This window comes from Thamnophis sirtalis, unplaced genomic scaffold, assembly GCF_051295495.1.
Source record: "Thamnophis sirtalis isolate CommonGarterSnake01/CBP01778 unplaced genomic scaffold, rThaSir2_p1.2 scaffold_8, whole genome shotgun sequence".
In the NCBI taxonomy this organism is placed as follows: domain Eukaryota; kingdom Metazoa; phylum Chordata; class Lepidosauria; order Squamata; family Natricidae; genus Thamnophis; species Thamnophis sirtalis.
The window spans coordinates 51,951,514-51,978,600 of record NW_028261388.1 but is presented as its reverse complement, the minus strand read 5'-3'; the positions used below and the strand labels follow the sequence as shown (position 1 = coordinate 51,978,600).

At 37.1% G+C, this 27,087-nt stretch overlaps 3 protein-coding genes across 5 annotated transcripts in view; 1 reads left to right on the top strand and 2 right to left on the bottom strand.

The window, feature by feature from the left end:
- The first annotated feature begins 3,349 nt into the window (after positions 1–3,349).
- Positions 3,350–5,625, top strand: CLDN14 (claudin 14). The gene has a single exon (XM_014067131.2). The coding sequence runs from the start codon at positions 3,350–3,352 to the stop codon at positions 4,055–4,057; it is 708 nt and encodes a 235-aa protein (XP_013922606.2). The 3' UTR covers positions 4,058–5,625.
- Positions 5,626–6,729: 1,104 nt separating this feature from the next.
- CHAF1B (chromatin assembly factor 1 subunit B) lies at positions 6,730–19,980 on the bottom strand. Of its 2 annotated transcripts, none has more exons than XM_014067126.2 (14): positions 19,905–19,980; positions 18,424–18,550; positions 17,976–18,108; positions 16,585–16,705; positions 16,277–16,380; positions 14,474–14,570; positions 13,225–13,309; positions 12,018–12,111; positions 10,351–10,420; positions 10,166–10,257; positions 9,879–10,035; positions 8,305–8,712; positions 7,783–7,847; positions 6,730–7,578 (listed from the first exon to the last, which is right to left on the bottom strand). In XM_014067126.2, exons 2-14 carry the CDS (start codon positions 18,547–18,549, stop codon positions 7,502–7,504), a joined length of 1,629 nt encoding a protein of 542 aa, XP_013922601.2. In that variant the 5' UTR covers position 18,550; positions 19,905–19,980; the 3' UTR covers positions 6,730–7,501. The 2 variants fall into 2 exon arrangements, with proteins under 2 accessions (XP_013922601.2, XP_087577772.1); XM_087721646.1 differs by lacking the exon at positions 19,905–19,980 and adding an exon at positions 19,012–19,068.
- A 2,626-nt stretch (positions 19,981–22,606) lies between these two features.
- MORC3 (MORC family CW-type zinc finger 3) overlaps positions 22,607–27,087 on the bottom strand; it is a 49,041-nt gene continuing 44,560 nt past the window's right edge. For both annotated transcript variants that reach the window (XM_087721644.1, XM_087721645.1), the window contains 2 exons: positions 24,689–24,852; positions 22,607–23,883 (listed from right to left, as the gene is read on the bottom strand). In XM_087721644.1, coding sequence (XP_087577770.1) covers positions 23,730–23,883; positions 24,689–24,852 — 318 coding nt within the window. In that variant the 3' untranslated portion in view covers positions 22,607–23,729. The remainder of the gene's footprint in view (positions 23,884–24,688; positions 24,853–27,087) is intronic.

Sequence of the window (27,087 nt, the reverse complement as noted above, 5' to 3'; positions counted from 1 at the left end):
TTTTTCATGCTCAAGGATCAGGAGGGGGTGGTCCTTGCTCATCGCCTGAGCGCTGTCTCTCATGTTCACTGCTTAGCCTCTCTTGGTCATCCTACCCCCCTTCTTTCCTGCCTACAAGCCATCCAAATCCTGAAAGGCCCTGGCCTGACTGGGCCTGCTCCTCCCCATTTTCCTCCCAAGACAACAAAGCCAACTCTCGATCTCCGTTGGCTCCAATTTCAGCTCATCTTCCTCTGAAGATTCAGGTTCCAATGAGAGCATGACATCCAGGGACCTGGGGTTGGGGACCCCTGCCTTGCAACTATTCATATAGTGATTGTTTGAAATTACACTGGAGCTGAAAAAGTAACTTATGACAGTCTATGCAGTTATGACTATTCAACATCCCTGTGATCATAATTCAGTCACTTGGCAACCAGCATGTATTTATGATGGTTGCAGTGGCCCAGGTTCATGTGATCACCATTTGTGACCTTCCCACTGGCTTCCAAGGAGCAAAGTCAACAGAAGAAGCCAGATTCAGACTATGAGATTTGCTTAATATTTTTTGGGGGGATTTGGTGTGCTCATGAGATAACTCACTTAATAACTGCATCGCTTAGCTATGGAAGTTCCAGTCACAACTGTCATTATAAGTCAAGGACTACTCATATATAGATACCTGTTGTGGCCCAGCAGGAGCCGTTGGAGCTGCTGATGGACTCCGATAGCGAGGAACCCTATGAGTCGGCTATGGAGGATGTGGAGGACCCTGGGCAGAGTTCAGACTCCGAGCAGGGACCAGGGCAGCTGGTTGGCCACCAGGAGGCACCTGAGGCACGGAGAAGTGGGGAAGATCAAAGGGAGTTTGTCCCTGACATCAGGCAACAAAGGGTGGAGAAACGGAGTCAGCAGTTACGGAGACAGACTCATAAGAGATAATCAAGCCCAGGTGGTTGTGGCTTGGCTCCTCCCTCGTATATACTCTTATACTCCCAAGAGAGTATATAAGAAGAGTCTTTGGGAGGAGCCCTTTTGCAGGACACAACCGTTCATAACAAGTTGAAGAAGCTCTTGTTTATATTGTATCTCTTGTCTGTGGGAGTCTGGGTTGCTGCCATCATCTTGCCAGTGAGTCGTGTTGGGCTTTCAGCCAACAGGATTGTAATTGCTGTAAATAAAGAGTGGCAAACTACTAAGCCTGTGTCGGCGTTAATCACCGGACAGAGTGGGGTCAGAACAGAACAGAACTATATAGTGTTCTTGATTTGTTGATGTCTTCTTCTGGGATTTTTTTTTTAACTTCCTGGGATGGCTCCCCTCCAAGTGCTAAGTTCAACACTACTTAGCTTTTTCAATGAACCAAGGTTGAATAACCTGCAATTGACAGTATACTTAACAGTGACATTTCTATTTATAACCGTATTTATTCTTCATTTATATTTGCATCAATTCTTCTGTTTTAAATTTGAGTTTATTAATGTTGGTTATAAATTTACTTGTAAAATATATTGGCCACCCAATTTTGGCACCATCACATGGTACCTTCATTGATTCTTAGATAGACAGCTGAATGCAAAAACACATGACCATTGGTCATACGTGTGAAAAGTGGTCATAAATCACTTTGTTTCAGTTCCATTGTAACTTTGAACAGTCACTAAATAAACTGTTGTAAGTCAAGGACTACCTGTATTATTTTAAAATATGTTGAGAATAGTGGTCTTCTGTTAGTGGTCTTCCACAACAGGGAAATGTCTTGAGGATTAGTTCCAGTTGAACTGCTATAGTTTTTTAAACATACAGAAGTATTTATTTTATAGCAGATTTCTTAGTTAAGCAAACTCAGTTATAGTCGTCAAATATTTAATATTGACAGGACATATAATTAAAGGCCTTCCTATTTATCCCAGATTGGTCTAACTCAGGGATATTAAATTCTATTTCGTTGAGGGCCACATTGGGGTTGTGTTTGACTTTGGAGGGTCTGGGTGGGCTGGGGTGGGCATGGGCAGGGTAAACATGGCCAGCATGATGTCATTCATGTTGGGGTGTCTGTGGTGGATCAAGGGTTCTGCCACTTGAGCTTCATTTTCGGGCTGCAACAGTCACCTGCAACTCTCTGCCAGAGAAAACGGAGCTCGGGGCGCAGCCCTCACAAGCTCTGTTTTCAGCTGGGATGGTGTCACACAACCCTCTGCCAGTGAAAATGTAGCTCGCAAGGGCCATGTGTAGTCTTCCCGAGCTCTGTTTTTGCTGGCAGAGGCACTATGAGCCGGTCCTTCACTGTTTCCAGGGTGGCTCCGTGGGCCAGATCTAAGCAGCCCGAACGCTGGATCCAGCCCTCGGGCCTTGAATTTGACACTCCTGGTCTAACTTAATGTAAAACATTTTTATGGATGGGGGTGAGTGGGGTGACATCTGGAATGATCATCTAGACTTTTGCAGCTCAGTTCTGGTAGGTTGGGTGAATCCATGTTAGGGTACCCAGGCACATAGGCTATCTGTTGCAAGCATCTGGCAAAGAATTGATTATCAAGAACCACTGAAAGTGTGGTTTACAGTTGGAAAAAATGTTCTTCTTTTCTGCTGTTTCAACTTTGATTGATCATGGAACATGTTCAGTAATTCTGATGGCATTGCCATTCAGAAACAATAAGATAGGCTTCACATTTCACATGCTGTCACTTGCCTGGAGATGATGAAAATTATTTCCTTTCAAGCACCTTTATTAAAGTAAGTCTTAAGAAATACCAGAAACAAGTTTTAATCCATTTCTTGTTAGACTGTTTTGGAAGGCCTATTTGCTATTTTTATTGCTATAGTTGTGGTGGTTATTACTACTACTATTATTACTATTATTATTGTACTTAATCCAGATGCATTTCAACAAGCTTATGGAATTCCACAATGAATTTTTCAGACATTTCATTCTGCATAGTAACATTCAGACAAATAATATCTAATTCTTGTCTCATGAGTGAATTTTCTAATTTTGTTATTGCTATTAAAAGAAATATTTTTAAAAAAAATCATTTGAAAACATTGTTCCACAATACAATTTGTTTCCAATAATCTTCTTCTTGGTGTTGATAGAATTATGTAAATAATAATGAGCTTTCTCCCCATTTTCACAGAGTTCATTAAAGTCAGTGAAATATGCTAATCATCACACTTTATACCTTGGAATGCATGTTATTGGTCACTGGGAAATACACTCCTGTAATGTTTAACTTCTGCAATTATTCTTTATTAGGCATTTGGGAGGTGTCAAAGCAAAATTGCCATATATGTACCAGGAAAGGGTGATTTTCAGAAGAATCCTCAGCAGAATTCCCAATCGAATTGTTATGGTACAGTAGACACTGAAATGGAAAGCATGACATTTCAGCTGCTGGGATTTTTCTTGAGTCTTCTTGGCTTAGCTGGAACCATCACTGCGACCATCCTGCCTCACTGGTGGAACAGTGCTCATGTGGGAACCAATATCATCACAGCTGTGGCATACCTGAAGGGCCTCTGGATGGAATGCGTTTGGCACAGTACTGGGATCTCCCAATGTCAGTTCCACTATTCACCGCTCGCTTTGCCTCGTGACCTTCAAGTAGCCCAGGCCATGATGGTGATATCTTGCCTTCTTTCAACTCTGGCCTGTGTAATTGCTGTTATTGGCATGAAGTGTACCCAATGTGCCAAAGGGTCCTCCACCAAAAATATCTTTGCTGTCCTAGGTGGAATCCTGTTCATACTGGCTGGAATTGTGTGTCTCATCCCTGTTTCTTGGACAACAAATGATGTGGTGACTAATTTCTACAACCCAATGTTGCCCAATGGGATGAAATACGAGATCGGGCATGCGCTTTACGTTGGCTTTGTGTGCGCTTCACTGAGTATAATTGGTGGAACAATCTTGTGTGCTTCATGTCAGCATGTGGAGAATGACATACATTCCCAACAACAATCAAGAAGTACAAGATTAGCTCCATCCTCCAGACCACCAATGGCTTACAAGTCAAATCACAGTCCTTCGCAAGCATCTGCTTCTTACAATGGTTACAGGTTAAATGACTATGTATGAATTCTGTGAGACTTCTCTTGTGTGTATGTTGCTGTCAGTGTTTCTCTAACTATGTTTGTATATATTCATACAAATTGCATTATTACATCTATTGTTTGTGGTGTTATCAATGTACTATAATTTCCATATTCTGTTTAGTACTATGTTACTTTTTATATAATTAATGCAATTTTAAAAAAGGATGCTTTGAAGCTTGAAATTAGAATAAGTCTTTTCCTGGAGAAAGACTGCAAATATTTACAAAAAATGGTTTGTGATTTCAGAGACAGGCTGCTGAGCACAGGACTTCCAGACTGTGGAACCGTGTAAGAAGGCACATTTGGTGCAACAAGACCCAGATGTGTTGCTATTCTAGCAGTGATCATTCAAAGAAGTCTCATACTAAGTATTTTGATCATGTAAATGGAAAATCTATTGTTTGTACTTCATTGTATACTTACAGGATATTTGGACGTGTGTATGTGTGTGTCTGATTCTAAGATATGTAGACAAAGAAAGCAAAGATGTGTAATAGTTGTTTTTTGTATTGGTTTCCTATATGTCATGCAATGTTAGGCATTTGTATAACGACAATGCAACATTATAGTTATACAAAATTCATTATTTAAGGAATAAAACTGTTTCTTATCTACAGGTTCATATGCTAGAAATCCTATACCTACTATTACATATTTCAGATGTTGTTGAAATAGGTTATTAGCATGAATGATGATGAAAAGGTAATGTTATATTTGCTTTTCTCCTTCTAAAGGAATACACCTACAAACTCTAGTTCTCCAGAATAAACTGTTGTGAAACACTATAAAACAGTGACATCAAGTGGCCAAATCATGTATGACACTATGCTGCTGGTATACAGCATCTGAATTTTTTTTAAAAAGAATCTAAGCTAGGCTAACACTACACATTTCCTATAATTTTGACAACAAATATTATTTACACCCACCCACCATGCAAGCAGAAGGGCTGTATTCTATTAATATTCTAAGGCAATTTTCATTTCCACATGGCAGTTTAAATAGCTAAAATGATTTCTAGTGAAATTCATATTGGGAATGAGCCTGATAAAATAATATGAATTGATTTAAATTATCAAAACTCACCAATTTAAATGTTAATGAAGTATAATTCAGTAAAGTATTACTTTTGCTTCATTTTTATAGCTTAGGAAATATTAACCTAATTAGAGCTACTTAATTTGGGTAACCCCTTAATGCATTTATTTTAATATTTAACATGAAAGTGTATTTTCAGAATTCCTTTTGTTTCCTCTATAATTTTGAAGCTGTTCTAGAGGATTGAAGGAGGGATGATTCTTTCGAGATAGCATGGAGATCTCAGAAAGAAGAAAAACTGATAAAAATTATTATCTTCTTTTCGTACTGATCCAGACACGATCCAGAGTTAGCTTAAGTATAAAATAAGACAATTACATTAAAAAGTGTTTTTTTTAAAAAACAACAACATTCAATTCATCGTAGATTCAGTAGAAATCTAAACAAAATGGTATTACTACAAAGCTTCAGGTCTAAGATTTTTATCCACACCTGTACTCCAAAGTACCCGCGGGCAGGACAAGAAGCAACGGATGGAAGATTATTAAACAGAGATCCAATCTAGAATTAAGGGGAATTCCATGACAGTGAGAAAAATTAATCAGTGGAACAGCTTCACTGGAGGCCTTCAAAAAGAGATTGGACAACCATTTGTCTAAAATGGTACAAAGTCTTCTACTTGAGCAAGGGGTTAAACTAGATGACCTTCAAGATCCCTTCCAACTCTGTTATTGTTATTCTATTTTCCACTCTATATTACACAGCACATGCCAGACATACTTTTACTTGTTTTAACTTATGATAAGCACACATAAAATATATTCTAAGAAGACATTATATTAGGAGAGAATACTATGTCACTATACTTTTTCTATTATACTGTTATTAAAGTTAAAGAAAAGAACTTGGAGAGAGCTTATATATATGTACATTTTTAAATATTTGAAGTATTTATCAATATTGTAGAGCCTTTAGATTGATACATGCATCTTAATTTATATTCATGTTCTTAGTCCAAATAATTTGTAGCTACATCCTATATTCCCAATTTAGTTAATAAATGTAACTTTCACAAATTTGCTTGCAAAAACTGATCCTTCAGTATTACAAGAAGTGAAATAGGGATGATGTTTCTTCAAACTGAATCCATGTAGTCACTACTTCATTTTTATATTTCATCTCCTTGGAGTTTACATGAGCAGGGAAAAGCAGCTATGATAGTATGAAAAACTTGCCCTAGTGTTGTGATCACACATAATTAGTTGCATTCAGCTTGAATGACTCTTGGCCTTTGTGTGAAGCAGAAAATAGCTATGAACAGTTACATGGAAGCAAAAGTCCTGAAGCTTCATGTGACTTATTTTTATACCAGTAGACATGGAATTGCAGGCTTGCCTCTTAAAGAGCACAACTCTACTTTGCTATATTTTTGTCACAATATAGTTCAGCCCTTCAGAAATTGGGTGCAAAATAATTCACATTCTTTCTTATGAATTAACCTTAACATTTAAATATGAATTTGGTCAGCAACACAATATATTTGAATATTATATTGTACATCTCCATTAATTTTTCAATGAAAGTTGACTTTTATTTTTCATGATTCCTCATACCATCTTGTTTTGTTTTTTTTATTAAACCAGAGATAACATTTTTTTTAAAAGCAAAAGGAACTAAAAGGAACACCAGGGGATACACATAAAAGTGTGAATGTTAATGTTAAATATTAGTTTTCTTACAACATAATCTTTAAAATTACAAATCCAGTACTTTTTAAAACAATGTACCCATTGCCCACACATAAACAAATTTATATCACGTAGACATTTGAAGACTTCTTTTTAATGAGCTCGGATACAATTAATGTAGAAAATTAAGTAGTGTAAGCTTTTAAATTTAAACCCAACTTCTAATCTCTGGTACATTTACTTGGTGTGTAAGTAAAACGTTCAGATTTATTGACAATTCCATTTAACTAAAGTAGGGCAGTTAAATAGCCAACTGCCCATCCTACAGATTTGAAACAGAGAAGGAATTTATGCAAATCTTATACTGTGCCAATTAGCTTGTAAAGATAAATAATTAAGTAAATGCCAATTGTAAAACAATGATTTCTCTACCAGATATAGAGCCAAGAAAACATAACAATTATGCCTTTCTCACATAATCTGCGAACTCTTACTGGTCTATCATATAGCCAATACTTTGCTTGAAATGTCTAAAAAATGCTAATGCATTTTCTTCCTCACCACAAAGTCATGTTTTATGCAAATGTCACTCTGAGTAAATCTCTTTCACAGGGTATGGCAACTATGTTGTAGAAAAAGGTCCCACTGTAGTAAAGCATTTCAATGGATTTATATTTTATTTTCATTTTCAGGAAATCCAATTACAGAGTTTCATCCATTCTTAGTCGCTTAGGTGATGGTGGATTTTGTAACTGGTCTTCGGGTGGTGATGGTCTCTCTGAAATATTGAAGAATTCAGTAAAGGTTTTAGTGTGTATGTTAAAAACCTGGACTGATAATGTATATATTCTTTATAATGCTATCCCTGCATGGGTTGTTCAACCAGAACGAGCAGCATCAACATATGACCAATAAAGTCAATTTAGTTAGTAATCATTTTACAACAACCTCTCAATATATTATCAACAATAAAGTATTTTACCATGCTGAATTGCATTTCTGGAAGTATCTGGAGTAGCTTCTTTTAGAGGAATCAGTGCAACTCTCCTAAGAACAAGAACAAAAGCATGGCACATTAGAAGATATGCAAGTATGTTTTCCTCCTGCCTGCTTTCTTTAATAATGCATTTCTCCTCCAACTTCCCTTCCCCTTTCTTCTTGTTTCTCCTGACTCTTCTGGATTCCACTCTTAAGACTTAGTTCTGTGACCCATTCTACACAAAGGCTCCATTAGGGCAGTGGCATGGTGGAGTCTGTAAATGGCAACAGTACAGATATTAACTTTCCCCTTCCTGAAGTTGTCTCTGACTACGCATCCTGATCTTCCCTCCCGGTCTTAGGCAGCAGCTTAGTAGTTATTGCTACCACAAGAAAACTTCCATGGCGATGCCTTTGCCTCTTAACCCCAGCATCAATTTGCGAAAACAATTCATATTCTGAAGACCACCTTAGAGCTATCATTCCTGTTTATTTCTTGATTCCACATTTATAATGTTAAGCTTACCTTGGTGACTTACTCCATGCTTGTAGAGTATTCAATGTAATCCTCCTGGGTTGGTTTACTTTTGTTGTGTGAATTGATGCCTGCACAGTTTTTTTATCTTCAGAAGATGACATGGAGATGTTTTTAACTGCAACAGGTGTGCAGTGCAAGTCTTTACTATTGGTTGGAGTCTGGCATGCAGTTGATGGTTCTCCAGACTTATTAAGACTGCCATCCACTGGTTTTGAAACTGGAGAGACGACACTTGGTGACTGACCCTTTTTAATTTTCTTTTCTGCTGTGCTAGGTGTTTTGATATTAATGGCTGGCTTATTTTTCAGTGGGATTCCAAGTTCACCTTCTTCAAATGTGACAAAAGAGCAATATCCATCCGTAGAAGAAATAGCAAGAAATGATCCATCACTGGACCTGGCATTTATTTATGAGAAATAAGTGGATAAAAACTCAATACTGATTACTTTCATGTGACAAAAATATACACATAAAACTCTGAAAAATTAATTGAATTTAATTGATATTTGTAGCTAAGTGCTGAAAGGAGGGAAGGAAAACTGGGGTGGGTTCCAGCAGGCTCTACTACTGGTTCGCTTGTGCGCCCGCCCGTGCACACTTGAATAAAAATGCTTCTGTGCATGTGCGCTGCCAGGAGAACCAGTTCGGGAGCATGGCAGGCTTGGGTTGCTGCCGGTTCCAGCGACCCAGGCTGCCAAACCATTACCAGTTCAGCCAAACCTGTATGAACCCACCACTGAAGGAAAACATCCATGTTTCAGTGCTTGTGTGTTCTCATTTTTGTATGCAAAATAGAATATATCTATAGATAGACATCCATTTATAAATAGAATATATTTAACAGGCAGCCAACCTGAATAGTTATTAATTCAATATTTTTGTACCAATTGTGTCCTTTTCCAAAATGTCATTTCTGACAAAGAAGGAGGAAGATATAAGTGTACATGCGTATGTGTGTGTACGTGCATTTTGGGATGGAAGAAAACTGTCAATATACCGTTAAGCTGGAGTTGGCAACACTGATTTGACATAGTAGGGAACCTGAGGATCACAAATTAATGTTACCTTTTTTCAGTTATATATGTTGTTTAAGACAGTGATTCCCAACATTTCTGGCTCAGTGGACTGGCAGCAGCAGATTGGGGGGATGGTTTTGTGCATGTGCACTCACACTCCTTTCACAAATGGAGCTTTGTGCATGTGTGCGCACACTCGCCTACCAGCTCAGTTCTGAACCGGCTGCAGCCCGGCACTGGACAGCGGACTAGGGGTTGGGGTCCTGAAGTCATCCTGAAGCCATACTAACATTTTTTATTCTGCCTAAGAACAAACTATTTGCAAAAGTAGTAAGTTATGTTTGTCTTTCTCTTATACATGCATGCAATTTTGCCAATATTAAACAACACTTTATCAAACTGTGAAATTAGATATTTTTCTTGTTGTTCATTTGGAAGACAGGTTATAAGAAACTCAATAGTATAAGTATGCAAATTAAGACAGATTTTACTAGTGATTAGTGATTGGAGAAAGTCAATATTTCTAGAAGATATCAAATTACTTACCATGAAATGTCACTGAGAGTATGGTAATGTATGTTAGATACATAACCAAAAGGAAAAGTTTGCTGTGTATCATAGAAGAGCACAGAATCCTCTGAAGCAACAGCAAAAACCAACCGATAAGGAAGATTTGTTAGACCAATCTTTTGGGACCTTTCTTCTATAATAACCAAAAATGTTTGTTATAAAAATTAGGAAGATGTAGAACAGAATAGTCACTAGTTTAATTATATTTAATTTATTTTTAATAAACCTACAATATAAACTCTTATCTAACAGGTTCAAAATACCTTTGTTACATGCAGATCTCAATTCAAAGTAGACAGGGCAGCAACGAACAGCTAATGTTGCCTTCCCAGGACAAGGTAGATGAGCAATGGGTCTAAAAAAATAACAGCAAGTTTTAAAAATAAAAATGGAAATTACAAAATGCATTTCATATTTACATAAATATGGAATTAATTAATACCCTCACCTTCTCAGATTTTTTCTGGAGAAGACATAAGTAGTGTTCATTACATTTTCACCTGATTCCACACAGCCTGCTGAGAGAATATGAAAACAATGCCAAAATGTCAGTTTTACAATTAAGGACAAGGTTGCATAATGCAATCAACATTGCCAATTTAAACAACTTCTTTGTTTATATTTACTACAAATGTACATGGCCCATAATGAAGTTTTGCATTACTGTATTATTGAAAAGAATCTAATTTGTAATATGAAATCACTTGTATATATTCACATTATACTTAAAATGGTTTATAACACATGGCAACAGTTGGAAATGCACATCTTACTATTAGGACAAATTAAAAGAAGTTAACTAGAGGCACATTATTAAGAAAACATTCAACATGAAAGCAATTCATTCATAATTCATTGCTACAACAGAATAACATTTACAGGAGATGATAGCAATAGAAAATGTTCTTTTTAAAAGATGCAAAGGAACAGCCATATTCCTGATTCCAAGTACAGCAGAAATTTATGGAACACTTTTGTTCAAACATGAAACTATATGTAACATCATTTTTTGTATATCTTTTGGAATAGTTATTAAATGTACACATATAATTTAATTACATTTATAATTATTACATTTAGTAGTTGACTTTGCTTTAAAATGTTTTTGCTTTTGGATTGAAGTAGAATTATAAGTTAAAGAAATCTACCGTAATTAGTTTAGACAATAATTTGATATTGGCAAAAATTGTAGTTAAAGACCCAGTTAAAGAAGTTAAGATCCTTTTAAGTTGCCTAGGGTCACCTTTAGCAAGATGGGTGGCACATGTTTAATAAACTTTTTAAAAAAGAACCCAACAACAATGCAATAAAACTGAGTCATTATTCTGGTCTTAAGCTGGCCACATGCTTACGCTTTAGAAAAACAGGTGAGGAAAATGGAAAAACAAGATATTTTGCATAAGGTTCAGCCTTTATAAGCTATGAATTCAAGTCTTATTTTTTGAGTTATAGATTTCCTATAGATTCTGCTTTTCATTAAAACAAAAGTAAAAAAGTGCGATTTAATTTGGAAAGGTAACTTGATAAAATTTGTGATGATATTCCCAGTATAGTAAATATTTAATGGTGACTTAAGGAATGTAGATTTGGAGCATAATTCTTTGACAAAATATAGGCATCACATACAGAGATTTCCCCTAGTTTAATTTTTACAAATACCACTGTGTGAGTTGGATCTAATCTAGGATTTATTATCAAGTTTCTCAGGCTACTTATCTATCTATCAATCTATCCATCCATCCATCCTTCAATCCATCCGACCAATCAACTCAACTCACAGACAGTAACTTTGAGTGGTGTACGTTAAAAATCTACAGTTAAAAACCCCCACAATATAAGCATTCCCATTTGAACTCAAAAGGAATGTAAATACTTGTTTGTGTATTTGGGAGTTGAGCAATTTAAGAGCAAAACCCAATCTCTCAAAAATATTTTATCATTTGGAATGCACGCCTTGACAACGAAAGTCATGCTTGATTTAGAGTAATCAAAACAACAATAAACATCAACATGCCTCACATTACATGCTAAGGTGAAGCTATTTTTCCCCCCAAAAGCTCAGAGACCCATATCTTCTACTGAGCTCTACAAAATAACGAAAGTAAAACTGCCTACCAGGAACAAGAAGTAGAGAACCATCAGGAGTGAAAGTCAGTCTCCGGAAAAAGGACTTCATGCTGTCATCATGAAACATTCTATAGCTTTTCACCTGAATTTTTTTTGACAATGATAAAGTAATTCTGTTTTTTTTAATTTTATTTTAAAGTAATTTAAAGTTATTTTAAAGTAATTCTATTGTTTTTTACATGTATCTATGCATTTTTTATTTATGCTTACTTAATCTATGGATTTGCCTTGTCAGATAGGAAAGCAAGGTACAAATATAATAAGCAACAAATATAAAAACAATCTGATTTAGAACTTGTTCGATGTTTAAACTTCCTATTTTGGGTATTTTTTAAGTTGATTTAGTTCAGTGGATAATTGCATTTATTAAAATATTTCAAAATGAAGCAAATCCATTTTACCAATTCTGGGATATGTTTCACAAGATGGCTGCTGGCAAATCTTGCTATTCACAAAATTAAATGCACCAATATAACTGCACTTATATTCCCAGCTATAGAATTGATGTCAAATTTATTGATCTGCAGCTTTTTGGGTCAATTTTTTTGCCCTTTAAAAAAGATTACAATATCAGTTCACCACCAATTTTCTGCAAATCCCCTGCATTCCAAGATTACCCTCAGTGGTACTAAGACAACATTCACCAGTTCCTTTAGCACCTTGAGATGTAATCTGCCAGGATCCAGGAATGTGAATTCATTCAAAACAGCTTGGGGTTCTCTCCCCACATCATTGCCTAGCTGGAATGGTTTAGAACAGTGGCCCTCAACCTTTTGGGCATCAGGGACCGGTTCCATGGAGAAAGGTTTTTCTGCGGACTGGAGGGGGTGTGGTTTTGCATGCTGCCTGCATCCCACAGATGTGGCTACATACTGCAGATGGGGCTTCACTTGTTTGAGTGGCCCAGTTGCTGGCATGCTGCGGACCAGTGCCGGCCCATTGGTGGGGGACTGGAAAAATATATTACTATCTGAAATGAGGACAATGTAGCATAGAAGATAAAAAATAGACCTAGTCTTTGAAAACTTGTATTTGTTCTCCTCACTTCTGCTCTCTTAATCTCCAGTGTATATTTTCAGTGATAAAGAGTTTAAATACATTGATATTTATCATATGTTATCACATATTAGTGAAATATTTAAATATGTTTCATATTTCAGAACTACAGCTAGAAAGAATTTTAATTAATTCTGACCTCTCCTTCAGATCCTCCTCCTGATGACATTTTAGTAACATTGAATGCCACTCTCTTGGTTTGCGTGTTATACACTCTCAGTATCCTACATAAAAGGAAAGTATTAATTACAAACATTGAACTGACTGCATGGTGATAAAAAAAACCCCTGCACTCTAAAGCTATTCTGGAAAAAACACCTGCATTAATTTCATTTTTTTAGAATTACACTTGTGCATTGATTTGGGTTTAATTTGGAAGGATATGCAGAAGCATAAACATAGCACTAGTCTACTGACTATTTTCTCTGAAAATAAGACCTGGTCGTATTTCTTTTTTTTTTTATTTCCAAAAGAGGCACGTCTTCCACTACCTCATCTCGTGGCAGCGGCTTCAACAGCCCCGACCAGCAGGAGCCTCTGTGGCCACTGACAGCCCACTTCTTCTGCGGCTGCTTGCTGCTGCTCATGCATGGCTCCCCCAGACTCTGTTTCGCCATCAGAAGCCTTTAGAAAGGCATCTGCAGCCAAGAAACCGGCTCCGGATTGATGCGCATGGAGCCCCCTCAGCCTCATTTCGGTGACAGAAGCCTTCAGGAAAGGCCTCTGCAGCCGAAAAACGGGCTCCGGATTGATGTGTGCAAAGTCCCCTGGCCTCCATTTCGCTGTCAGAGGCATTCAGGAAAAGGCTCTGCATCCGAGAAACAAGTTCTGACGGTGCCTCTGATGGTGAAATGGAGGCCGGGAGCGACATGCGCAAGCGGCCACAGAAGTGGGCTGGCAAGGTGAGGCAGGTGTTGGGGTGTGCAAGGCCTGGCTGCAACTGTCCAATCAAATCAACATTTATTTCCTAAAAGGAGTATAAACTGCTGCATTGCAGGCTCAGGTCTTATAGTTTATGATATGATTGAACAGGAAAGGAAGGTTCCTTGTATCTTTGCCTCTCTGGCAATTTTTGCTTTGTGAGAAATTGTTTCTCACTATAAAGCAACCTGAGACCATTTATAGAGCTGGGTAACCTAGAACAATGGGGGGGAGAGAAGCTTTACATTCTTCTGACCCACAGCTCCATCACACTATGCTTTCATGTAAAAAAATTTTTTAATATCAGAAAAAAATTTAGCAGCACATAAAACAAAAAATTATGTGGTCCCTAGCCTGTCTTCCTATGGACCATTAGATATATTGCCTAAATGTTGTAAACCCTTTTAAACAATATAGATAGAATTAGTAAAAATAACAATCTCACATTCCAATCAGTAAAAACTTACCTATCACAACTAAGAGTCGCAATATACTGTCCCACAGGGTCCCATGTAACTCCTTGCACATAACTTTTGTGTTCATTAAAAATAGAAACCTTTTGCCCTAGAAACAACAGTTAATTTTCAAAACAATGAGACAAATTTTTACAAGTCTATACTTTTTCTTTCCATTCTAGAAAGCAATAATTAGAAAAAATATGTACAACAAACAACTACAGTTTCATACAGTTAAAATCAATTTAAACATCCTCTTTAATGATACAGAAAGATAGTATTTTGATAAAGGCATAAAAATTTATAAAATATAGATATTTTTATCATAAGCAATTCAATTGCACATTATTGTTTTAAAGAGGAGAGTCAGCAATCTAATAATTTTGAAATGTTCTTTGGTTGCAAATTTAATATTATTAACTCTAATATCCAGGAAGAGTTACAAATAAAGAGTTACAAAATACAATTTTAAAGGGAAGAAAGGAAACCATGAATAAATGGCCCCTTTTAATGTATTCTGAAATCTTTTAGCTAGGAATATTCTTTTCTATAATGATGTAATGGTGTATCATATCATTAGCATTCAATCCAGTGGTGGGATTGAAATTTTTTTTTTACTACCGGTTCTGTGGATGTGGCTTGGCGGGCATGGCTTGGTGGGTGTGACAGGGAAGGATACTGTAAAATTTCCATTCCCACCCCACTCCAGGGGAAGGTTCACTCCAGGGGAAGGTTACTACAAAATCCCCATTTCCTCCCGATCAGCTGGGACTCGGGAGTCAGACAATAGATGGGGGCGGGACCAGTTAGAGGTGGTATTTATCAGTTCTCCAAACTACTCAAAATTTCTCCAGAACTGGTCAGAACCTGCTGAATACCACCTTTGATTCAATCCACTTATAAATCTATTTAAGTCTGATCCAAGGCTGCTCTTTTTTCAAGAGGCAACTGGACTTTCTGGTTTTTCTTTGAAGATGTTTCGCTTCTCATCCAAGAAGCTTCTTCAGCTCTGATTTGGGGGGGGGAAAGCACCTTTGGGACAACCATGACCTGGATGACTGAGAATCTCCATAGATATTTAAGTCTGAGTTAATATTATTTGTCATGGATACTAGATCTGCATCCTTTGACAAAACATTTTATGTGTAATTTAACTGTTCTAGTTTTTCTCACAGTGAAGATATAAAACTTCAAGTATAGCTACTTGAAGGCTTGGAATGGCTGCTTCAGTGCTTTCCAAGGTTGTCTTTTGACAAATGTTTATGTTAGCAGCAGATATTTCATTAACTGAAAGAGCTGGTGAAAGTGGCTTCAGGACACATACTATAGGGAGAAAACCTTGGAAAGGTTGGACAGTAGCTATCCCATGCACTACAACTGCTTCATGTTTCAGATATATTACACAGTGCCTTGTCAAGCATTCTATGGCCTAAAAGTCCATATTTGCTCTTACAAGTATAACAGATATTTTTTTAAAAAGATACACGGGTTTATGAATCACAGTATTTTCCAAATTGTAGACCCATTGCTATTATTGATAAAGACACTTCCTAATTTTCCTTGTAAACATCTCAGCATATAAATACAATATATGAACACCTGAATTCTTCCAATTTTCTATTGATTCATTAGGCAAATAAATTTATTAGCATGCTACTTTATCTGACCCATCAATTTGCCTTTAGGATTAAGATGAAAGAGGTTGTAATAATATGTATAAATATATATAGTATTGATGCATTTATTCAAAGCATGTGAGTTCATGGTTATTATAGATTTCATAGGCATGCAATTTGAGTCTCAACAATTATTTACCTTTACTGACATCCCATAATATAGCTGTGTTGTCAACTGAGGCTGATGCCATATAATTTCCATCAGGAGTCCAGCAAATGTCATATACATCTTCCAGGTGACCTCTTAAATGAAGCATAGTAAAAAGAAACTGATAAAGAGGAAGTATGTTATTAAGGGCATGATGTTGGTAAATATTCCAGCAATTAAAATAGAGCTGAAGTACACAAGCAAGCCAATCTTATATTGTTACAATTTTGTCATATTAGCAGCTTGGTTCAAGATACTATTTCATTCAGTGAAATTTCAATTAAAGCTAAGAAAGCTACCTTAAAGTTTTGATTACTGTCCAGTTTTCCTTGTTCAGCTGGTTATCACTCTCATCATCTTGAAATACAACTGCTTCTAACTCCTTGTTGTCATTCAACTTCCATAACAAAATTGTTGCATCTGTGAAGATTAATTTCACTGAAAAAACTTCAACAATTATTTTATAATTACATAATATTACATTGTTTTGTTCCTTTTTGTTCCTTCAGTTTAGATTTTGACTCTTGGTAACTGCCTGAACAAATCCTCAAAGTTTTCTTGGCAAGGTTTTTTTTGGAAGTGGTTTGCCATTGCCTTCCTTCTTTCTAGCGCTGAGAGAGAATAGCTGGCCCAAGGTCACCTTTGTGCCTAAGATAGGATTAGAATTCATGTCTCCTGGTTTCTAGCATGGTGCCTTAATTACAACACCACTCTGGCTCTTTACTATAAGGCTCGCCACTAGAAAATTAGAGTTAAGCATAGATAGAATTGCAATCTATCTGGAATAAAACCTTCTGCACTTAATGTGTAATATACAGTACATGACTGAACTGTGCAGTATTCATCACTAAGCACTAATACTGTGTAAAGTTGGGGTTTTTTTTTAGTTGTTTCTTGTCTTTTGTTTAAATTGTGAGATGTGTAACATTCAAACATCTTATTTTCTCCTAGTACTGGTACTACATCAATGGTACTGTGAATATTGCAGTAGAAAATTCTTTTCACAGCTCAATGCTGTATACAACAATTATGAAATATAGGAAAAATTACATGCCTTTTAAGAATAAGATTAGGATTATTAGTAGTTATTTAAGATACGGGCATTGTTACCACTATTGTAATTCCATTTCTCTAAATAACCTGGTAACTTTATAATATTATTTTTAATGTTAAAAGTATAATTTGTCTTTTAAAAGATTCTCAGTTTGAAAAATAACCATGCTTTACAAGAAATGCTTTACAAGAAATGCTATTGAGCTGTTCCTTTATAAAGGTAGAGATAAAGGTCCAGGTCATTTCCGACTCGAGGGGGTGGTGCTTATCTCCATTACTTAGCTGAGGGAGCCAGCATTGTCCAAGATATTTTCTGTGGTTATATGGCCAGCATGACTATGCACCAAGGTACACAGAATACTGTTGCCTTCCTACTGAAGCATTTGCAGGCTTTTGAACTGCTAGCTGGGCAGGAGCTAAGCAAAGCAATGGGAGCTCACACTGTTGTGTGCCACTCTGGTCTCAAATCTGGGTTGTTAGCTTTCCAGCTGACTAGCTCAGAATCTTTAACCACTGAGCCATTGCACCCCTGTTCATTCATAAATAGGTATAAATACAGTATGTAAAATAAACACACTTATTTTCTTATTAAATGTTAAATTTAAAACTAAAATTTCAGCGCCAACTTTATACATACCGTCACCACCAGAAGCTAGAATTTCACCACTGGGAGCAAAACGTACAACATTCACAGCTTTGATATGGCGAGCTAAATTGGACAAGAATTCCACAATTGCTTTCCCATCTGGTCCTTTTTCTACTTTCCATATCTGGTTATAAAAATACAACATCCAAAGAAAAAATATAATAACTAAAACATTAAAAATTCCCCCAAAATCCCAATGATAACATAGTTGAAAAATAGTATGTTATATATAAAATTTTATGATAAAACATTTTAACATTTTCATGATCAATTTGAATATGTACAGAAATAAAATATTTGCTGTTCTTTGACCATTGAAAGGCTGAACTTCTAAATCCTTAAGGAAATATACATAAAACTGTCCAGCTCCATAAATAACACTTGTCAAATTGCAAAAGAACATGTAAAAATATAGCAACATCATCAATATTTAACTCACACGAACAGTTGTGTCTACTCCAGCTGAGGCCAGTCTATTGATTTTACCATCAGTTCCATGTTGGAAATCTAAGCTGTACACTGGCTCTTTGTTGTGCCATGCAATTTCACAAGTAATTACTTTCATTCTGTAAAAAGCAGACGAAAAGTTTTGAAGATAAGTTTATTTTGATGAAAACTAGTGTTGCCCAATGCATGGTTATCATTGTGCTGGTCCTTATATTTATGATGGTTTTAAACTTAAACACAAAACAAATCTATCATTGTCAAAAATACTAGCATAAACAATGGAAAAAATATCAAAGAATTGTGCCGTATGCTAGTTATGTAGTGATAATGTTGCAACCACAGAGATGTTATGATAAGTAAGAGGAATGCTCTCATTTCCCACATATTTGTCTTTCCTCAATGAGAACATTCCATTATGTTTCTTTTGTTAAGAATTAAGATTCTTCAAAAGGAGGACAATGACAATGAAGACATAAGATTAAAGCGAAATTGTATATAATAAAAGCATACAAATAAATACATTATTAAAAACAATAATATGGGAACTCTGGTTTCTCTTCAAATTGTATAAATCCTTTACCTTTTACTGAGAAAAGCAAGAGAAGTTTGCTGAAACTTCAAGGAAGACTCTAGAGCAAATCTGGGTTTGTAAAAAAAAAAAAAACCCACTTTAAATGCTTTTCCTTCAGAAGTGTTCAAAGCATTTAACTTACAGTACATTATCTGAATGTCCCTAAGGCACACAAGAGTTATGGTTACAATACACACACTGCAAGGTGAGACGCAGCAGTTTGTATAGACACCCTCCCACCCTTCCTCCCACCCCTCTTCATGACTGAGGCTGGTTATCATTCATGGAGTTTTAGAATTGGGAGCAGGGGAAAAGGATTCACAAACCCCACAAATAAAATGCTCTCCCACTTGTTTATGAAGGCTTCTGGGAGTCAAGATCTGGATCCAGGTTTTGTCGAGGATGCTATCTTCTTAACTAAATTAGCAAACCCTTCTTCAGGCAACTCATTCATTTCCTCTTTAAGCCCTTCCTTTAATCCTGGAGCCAAGTGCTACTTGCGTGTCAATTAATTACCTTGCTTTTTTTATAAGCCACAAAGAACAGCAGCGATCATCTGAGTCTGGAGAACTAGTTTCTTGCGCTATATGCTAGGAAGGGACTCTTACTTAATCTAAAACAAACTTTCGGTTTCTTACATCTTAACCTTCGGCCAGAAACACAGCGCACCCACTTTTGTCCAGAGAAAAAAGGAAAATTTTACCCCAACCTACCACAAACCCGGAACGCATCCCTTTGTGACAGTTTCCGTATTAGAGTTTCCCTTCTACTGTGCCCAAGCCGCTTTCCCGCCCCTTCTCCGCACAAGGGAGAGATCCGTACTTTCGTGCTCCTGACCCGGAGTTTTGCCTTTCGGGTCTGCCCGTTTCTTAGCACCCCCGACCCCACCACCCCGGTCATACCTGCAAAAAGAATCAGCAGAGGTCCAGTTGTTTCTCAAAACTAATTCAGGTTCCCGCGCTCGCGTCTGCGCGTTGGAGTCATTGGCCGTCCCGAAGGAGGAGCAGGTCGCTCGGATGTTTTCCTGGTTAGGGGGACGAAAGAACGCCACCTAGCGCCCGGAAAGCGTCCCGCATTTTCTGTCTGTCAGTTTTCCTCTCAACTGTAGCGTTGTTAATCTATTGCAGAATTTACAGGGAGTGTGCGCTTCACTATAAATTGATATCTAACCCTTTTAAAATGCAATGCGTGGTTACTGTATGATTTGCAGCATATCCACCACAAGAAAGAGCTTTTTCTTGCCCTTTTCATTTCTTAGGGAAAAACTGTGCTGGGAAAATATCAGCTGACAGATAGCTTGTTTAGCAATCTATCCATCCTACCAATGGGAAAAAAGAGGGTTGGGGCATAAAGGTGATGCACAGAACTTTTATCTGAATGAGATGGCAGCATCCAGTGATCCTCCCAGACTCTATTATGTGGTTTGCTTAGCAACTATATTGATAATGAACATTTCATTGACAGTCACTAAACAAGGACTACTTGTGCACTTTTCCAGAATTCTTATTAGTTTGGCGCTGCTCATAGACCCTGGCAAAGCAAGGAGGGAAGCTTGAGAATGGAGCAGTTGGCAGAGTTCTGGAATGGCTGGAGAAATTCTCCATTTTTTTTTTTTTCTTCACTGCTCTCCAATTCATATAGTGGGGCAAAAAAGTATTTAGTCAGCCACCAATTGTGCAAGTTCTCCCACTTAAAAAGATGAGAAAGGCCTGTAATTGACATCATAGGTAGACCTCAACTATGAGAGACAAAATGAGAAAACAAATCCAGACAGTCACATTGCCTGATTTGGAAAGAATTTTTTTTGCAAATTATGGTGGAAAATAAGTATTTGGTCACCTACAAACAAGCAAGATTTCTGGCTCTCACAGACCTGTAACTTCTTTAAGAGGCTCCTCTATCCTCCACTCGTTACCTGTATTAATGGCACCTATTTGAATTTGTTAGCTGTATGAAAGACACTTATCCACAACCTCAGTCACACTCCAAACTCCACTATGGTGAAGACCAAAGAGCTGTCGAAGGACACCAGAAACAAAATTGTAGACCTGCACCAGGCTGGGAAGACTGAATCTGCAATAGGCAAGCAGTTTGGTGTGAAGAAATCAACAATGGAAGCAATAATTAGAAAATGGAAGACATACAAGACCACTGATAATCTCCCTCAATCTGGGACTCCATCAGGGGTGGGTTTCTCGCCCCGTTCCAACTGATTCGGTTGGAACGGGGCCAGCGGCGTCCTCGTGCACGTGCACGGTGCATGCATGCGTACTAGCGTCTGCGCGACGCTCCAGCTGCTCCTGGACTATCGCGCAGGCGCTGTATGCGTCCTGCGCATGCGTGGAAGCGCAGAACTCGTCAAAACCGGGTAAGGACTGCGGGCGGGCGTGCCCTTCGCCGTTCCCGGAAGTTACTTACTTCCGGGTTCGGCGACCAACCGGTTCGCAGGGACCGCCGCGAACCGGTTGAAACCCACCCCTGGGCTCCATGCAAGATCTCACCCGTGGGGTCGAAATGATCACAAGAACGGTGAGCAAAAATCCCAGAACCACACAAGGGGACCTAGTGAATGACTTGCAGAGCTGGGACCAACGTAACAAAGGCTACCATCAGTAACACATTACGCCGCCAGGGACTCAGATCCTGCAGTGCCAGACGTGTCCCCCTGCTTAAGCCAGTACATGTCGAGGCCCGTCTGAAATTTGCTAGAGAGCATTTGGATGATCCAGAAGAGGATTGGGAGAATGTCATATGGTCAGATGAAACCAAAGTAGAACTGTTTGGTAGAAACACAACTCGTCATGTTTGGAGGAGAGAGAATGCTGATTTGCATCAAAAGAACACCATACCTACTGTGAAGCACAGTGGTGGCAACATCATGCTTTGGGGCTGTTTCTCTGCAAAGGGACCAGGACGACTGATCCGTGTACAGGAAATAATGAATGGGGCCATGTATCGTGAGATTTTGAGTGCAAACCTCCTTCCATCACCAACGGCATTGAAGATTAAACTTGGCTGGGTCTTTCAGCATGACAATGATCCCAAACACATCGCCCGGGCAACAAAGGAATGGCTTCGTAAGAAGCATTTCAAGGTCCTGGAGTGGCCTAGCCAGTCTCCAGATCTCCACCCTATAGAAAACCAGCAACATACCAGCAACAGTGTGTGCCAACCTTATGAAGACTTACAGAAAACATTTGACCTCTGTCATTGCCAACAAAGGATATATAACACAGTATTGAGATGAACTTTTGATATTGACCAAATACTTATTTTCCACCATAATTTCCAAAATTTTTTTTTCCAAATCAGACAATGTGATTGTCTGGATTTGTTTTCTCATTTTGTCTCTCATAGTTGAGGTCTATCTATGATGTCAATTACAGGTCTCTCTCACTTTTTAAATGGGAGAACTTGCACAATTGGTGGCTGACTAAATACTTTTTTGTATATTAACTCTTTTTGTATGCTTCTTCCTCAACACAAAATTTGAACCAGTTCTCTTTTTGGGAAGTCCTATTGACAGAATCCTAAATGCTTTTACAATTGTTTCCCCCCAAATTTTTATCAGATTGAGTAGAATAAAAAAATACATTAGTCAATATGTGTGTGTGTGATTTATTATTATAAAAAATGTATTTGTTCCTGTCATGCAGAACATGATGTTTTTCACCATTTAGTACAAAATATATACATTTCTCATTTATTTTATGTAAATAAAAAGTCATTTCCATTTATTTACCTTTCTTCAAAATGTAAATGTACAGTACAAATTTAAATAATGTTTTCCATACAGACAAGATTTATTTTACTCAGAATTTACAGTACATTCAATTATCAAACAATGATGTGAATAATGAACAACATATAATCATAAAGTTAAGAAAAAGAATGGAAAAAGAATGAATGTGGAAAAAATAAATCCTTCAAACTTATTTTGATAAAACACTCATTTATTCATAAAACATAATCTGATAGTATAATAATCATTATGCAATACTCTTAATCAGTATTTATAATACATCATCAGGTATCAAAACTCAGAAATACTCATAGGCCACTATAAAATACTAATAATTTGGGGAAAATGCTACTTGACAAAATTGCCAGTGTTTTCTTTAAAGAAAGTTTAAAAAGGTATATAACAACATTTGTAGTATCTGTGGTTTATTTCTGGATGTGTTATAAAAATTAAATATATCTATAAGAAATGCTGAAAATTCAAAAGGGGTAATACAATGCACCTGTAGTGGTATTTGAAGCACTTGAAATTAGGATAAAATTAGACATAGCGTTAAGACTGTCTTTCTATTAATAGTATCACACAGCACATTTTGATTTTCATCAGCTATGCTAAATAAAATACTAACCCAAGTTTTCTTTCCAATTTGGCATGGCAAATATCCTCCTTCTATGTCACCACAAACACCAGAAAGCGAAGTGTCTATAGTTCCTTTACAGATCTTGCTTTCAGGAGCTGCTGTCTGCCACAGCTATTGTCATAAGCACAAGAATAAAGAAAAAGTTCCTTCCATCCCTGCACAATGTCTTCATTGGAGACATTCATTCTTTTTGTGGCACTATTAACACTTTGAAAATCCAGCTGCAACATTTCAAGAATATATTTAACCCTTAAATGATTTGGGGTCGTGTTTTTTTTTTGCAGATTTGAAACTTTACAACAGTGTACAAATTTGAGAAAGCATGATGTGGCAGTGGAGAAATCATTAAGCACTGCTGATTTCATTCATGTGTTCTACAACTTGTCCTAGAATTTCATCAACTACATCAACGTCGTAGTTCACTTGTTTCAGGTCAAGATCAGGCATTATTGTTGCCAGTAGCAGTCCCACATTAACTCGCAGTGATCGCAACTTCAGGCTACAGAAAGACAACAATGAATACATTGGTTAAAATGTTTTACATACAATTTCAACACTTAATATATTTCCTGAGCATTTTATTTTTTCCTTTATTCTTTTAAGGTATTCTAAAATATATATTAAAGTACCCCACGTTAAAGTGCATCTTGGCAATGTAGTTACTGAACAGAGAAGAGCTTTGAATAAATTTAGTTCTGAACTAAAATGAGTAAGAATTGCTCTGCTCTTCAAAACAAAGTTTCAGCATTGCAGAAATCTTGACAAAGTGTACCAGGAGTATTATTTAACACTTTCAAACACATATGGCAAAAATTGTGAGAAGTGCCATACTTAAACTACTTCTTTGCTTAAGAGTTCATAACTCAGAATGCAAATTGTTAGTGTTTCTTTTGACTGACCATAGTACAGCGCAAAACATTTTTAGTTTATACTATTTTCAATTCAAAATATTTAAAACTGGTCAAAACAGATGTTTCAAATAAAAACCATTGCTGGATATTCTGAATGTTAAAGCTTTAACTCAATATATTGCCCACTCCTAGCAGACACATGGATAGATACAGCAAAAATTAAGGAGGTAAAATAATGGAGTCAGTGGTTCTCAACTTTTCTTTACCTTTAAATGTTAAGATTTAAATCATAACATTTATTCAAGCCTTCATGGACCTTGTGATGACACCGTGGTCTCCCAGGTGTCTGCAGACCACAAGTATAGATAGAATTTGGGACCACTGGAGTAGATAGAAGTTTCAGGTATTAATGAAGATTTTAATATGCTTTTCCATGGATATAAAAATATCTACCTTTCTCCATCAGGATAATTTACAGTTTCTTCAAGATTACTCGCTACAGAATCATTGGTTCGTGCAACCATTTGTGGAGCAGAAGCTTTTAACTGCCCAATTTCTGCTTTTAGCTCTTCACACTGAAAATTCAATTGGTTTTTTTCCATTTCAAGTAGTTCAATCTGAAAGAAATAGGTCAAAACTTTCCATTCAAAATATTTACAACTGTGTATTTAAACTATGCATATTTCGAATTGTGCAAAATCTTCAAAAGGTTTGCAATGCTTAAGGCTAAATAGATTACTTCTAAGTTTTTTCATGATAGCAGCTTCTGAAAGTTTGCGTGCAAGATTTGCAAACAATGTAGCTATTTTAACAATTCAGAAAGTAAATACTTATGTGCATCATGAAGTACCTTTTTGAAGGCTTTGCACAATTAAATACATATAAGTTGGGGGAGCAAGTTCAATATATTATTGTTGTTGTTGTTAGTGTTATCACTAGACCACTGGCTTTAAATTTTTGAACACCAAGCACAAAGCACCCAGGAACAGAATAAGTATTCTCAACAATTCTGTCTTTCATAGCCTGACTAAAGCTGAAGGGAGTTGTAGTCATAAATATGTCAAAAGTACTGGACTATAATGCTATATACTGATATAATATCATCCAATACAGTACTGCATATTACTTTTGTTTTTGTTTAAATACAATTCAGATGATCTTTCAAAAGTTAAAGATAGGTACGTTGACAGACACAATCTTTTTTTTCGTTGGTTGCTTGACTTCCAACATTCAGAAGTTGAAAAAATGCAGACTGAAATATGGAATCAAATTTACTGGTTTTTTTTAAAAAAAGAGGGAAACCACAAGGAGCTGTTTGAATTTTGGCCAAAATATTAATCTTGCCATATCAGTCTAGAGCATTAATAGTTTAATTTAATATTCAAAATATAAGCAACTGCAAGATTTAGTCCATTAATATTATAAAACTGTTTTTAACAAATTCCAATGTTTCAAATAGATACAAACCTATGCACACTTGGAATAAATTCAACTGAAGATGTATAATTCATATGCTTTCTACTGTGCCTCTTGGGATGTTATATTATTGTAAATGCATATTGCTATCTTGGGAAAGCAATTGTTAACTTTAGACTATATGAACTGGAAAAATCAATTTTATATATGAATTCAACACTTAATGCCTCTTTTGCTACTTGACTTTGGAAAACAGGACTGTACAGATTTTTGACAAATTGCTGGATCCTCAACGTGAAGGCTAGCTTTTGGGCTGTGAGCATTTAAAGTAATCTAGGTATTAGCAGCTATTTAATCTCAACTAATGTCAAAAAAAACTAAGCAGAACTGGACCTGCTTAATAGTACTTAGATGAAACACTAGGGTTTTCAGGCTAAACAAGTAAGCTGAAAGAACACACGTATTGTTAATAAGAAAATACAGACATTATCCATGAAGTCATTAGGAATGAAGACTTAATGAAAGCCTTCATTTTTATGTATGGTTGACTACTCAATTCTATTTACGAAATAAGAACTGCAAAGCTGATGTCTTGTATTAGATTGTTAGATTAAATGCCAATACCACATTTATATATTATATTATTCATGTTGTCTTGTATTCATGTATGGACTGCACCAGTAGAGGCTAAACCAATTTTGTTGCATATATGATGTGCAATGACAATAAAGGCTTTGAACTGTATCAAAATGGGGTCTGCTTTTTACTTATCTACTGCGTTTTCCCAAAAACAAGACCCAGTCTTATTTTCTTTTGGGCCCCAAAATAAGCACCTGGTTTTTTTTTAGGGGAGGTCTTATTTTTTATCATAAGGCCTGGCCAAGATGGGCACCCTGCCCCTTGTGCGCACAGGAGCCAGCGACTGCGCAGAGGGTGGCTGCAGCAGGAGCTAGAGGGAGGCAGGCGCCCAAAGGGCATAGACCTGCACGCCTTCAATGAGAGAGAGGGAGGGAGAGCGCCCTGGTATAACTCTCCGAGGTTGGATCAGATAGCTCTCTCTCTCATACACACACAGAGGTTGGATCAGATCGCTCTCTCTCTCTGTGGTGGCAGTGGCAGTGCTTCAGTGCCTGGCCAGTGGGGCGCTTCTCACTCAGCCACTTTCCCTTTCTTCTCCCCGCTCCTCCTCCTCCTTCAAGCAAAAGCTTCACTTTTTGTCTGTCCATTGCAGCGCAGCGCCCGGGATTTACTTTGAAAGTTGTGGGGCTTGTCAATGTCCATTCGTGGCACAGCACTGAAGTTTCCATAGTGTAGTTTGTGGCACAGCGAAGAAGGCGGAAGACAATCCCCTCCACCAGACCAGTCTGGCAGGGGTGGGGTGGGAAACCAAGTGATGCGGAAAGCAGCTGAAAGTGTGGTGTTCAAGCCCTTCAGCT

What these genes read in the sequence shown, in the direction of transcription:
- CHAF1B (XM_014067126.2), bottom strand. Translation starts at nt 18,549, where the DNA reads ATGAAAGTAATTACTTGTGAAATTGCATGGCACAACAAAGAGCCAGTG. An exon ending in TCTAGCTTCTGGTGGTGACG is followed by an intron (nt 16,706 to 17,975) that starts GTATGTATAAAG and finishes TAATCTTCACAG; the next exon opens with ATGCAACAATTTTGTTATGG. An exon ending in ACTCTCAGTGACATTTCATG is followed by an intron (nt 8,713 to 9,878) that starts GTAAGTAATTTG and finishes AATAAATGCCAG; the next exon opens with GTCCAGTGATGGATCATTTC.
- CLDN14 (XM_014067131.2), top strand. Translation starts at nt 3,350, where the DNA reads ATGGAAAGCATGACATTTCAGCTGCTGGGATTTTTCTTGAGTCTTCTT.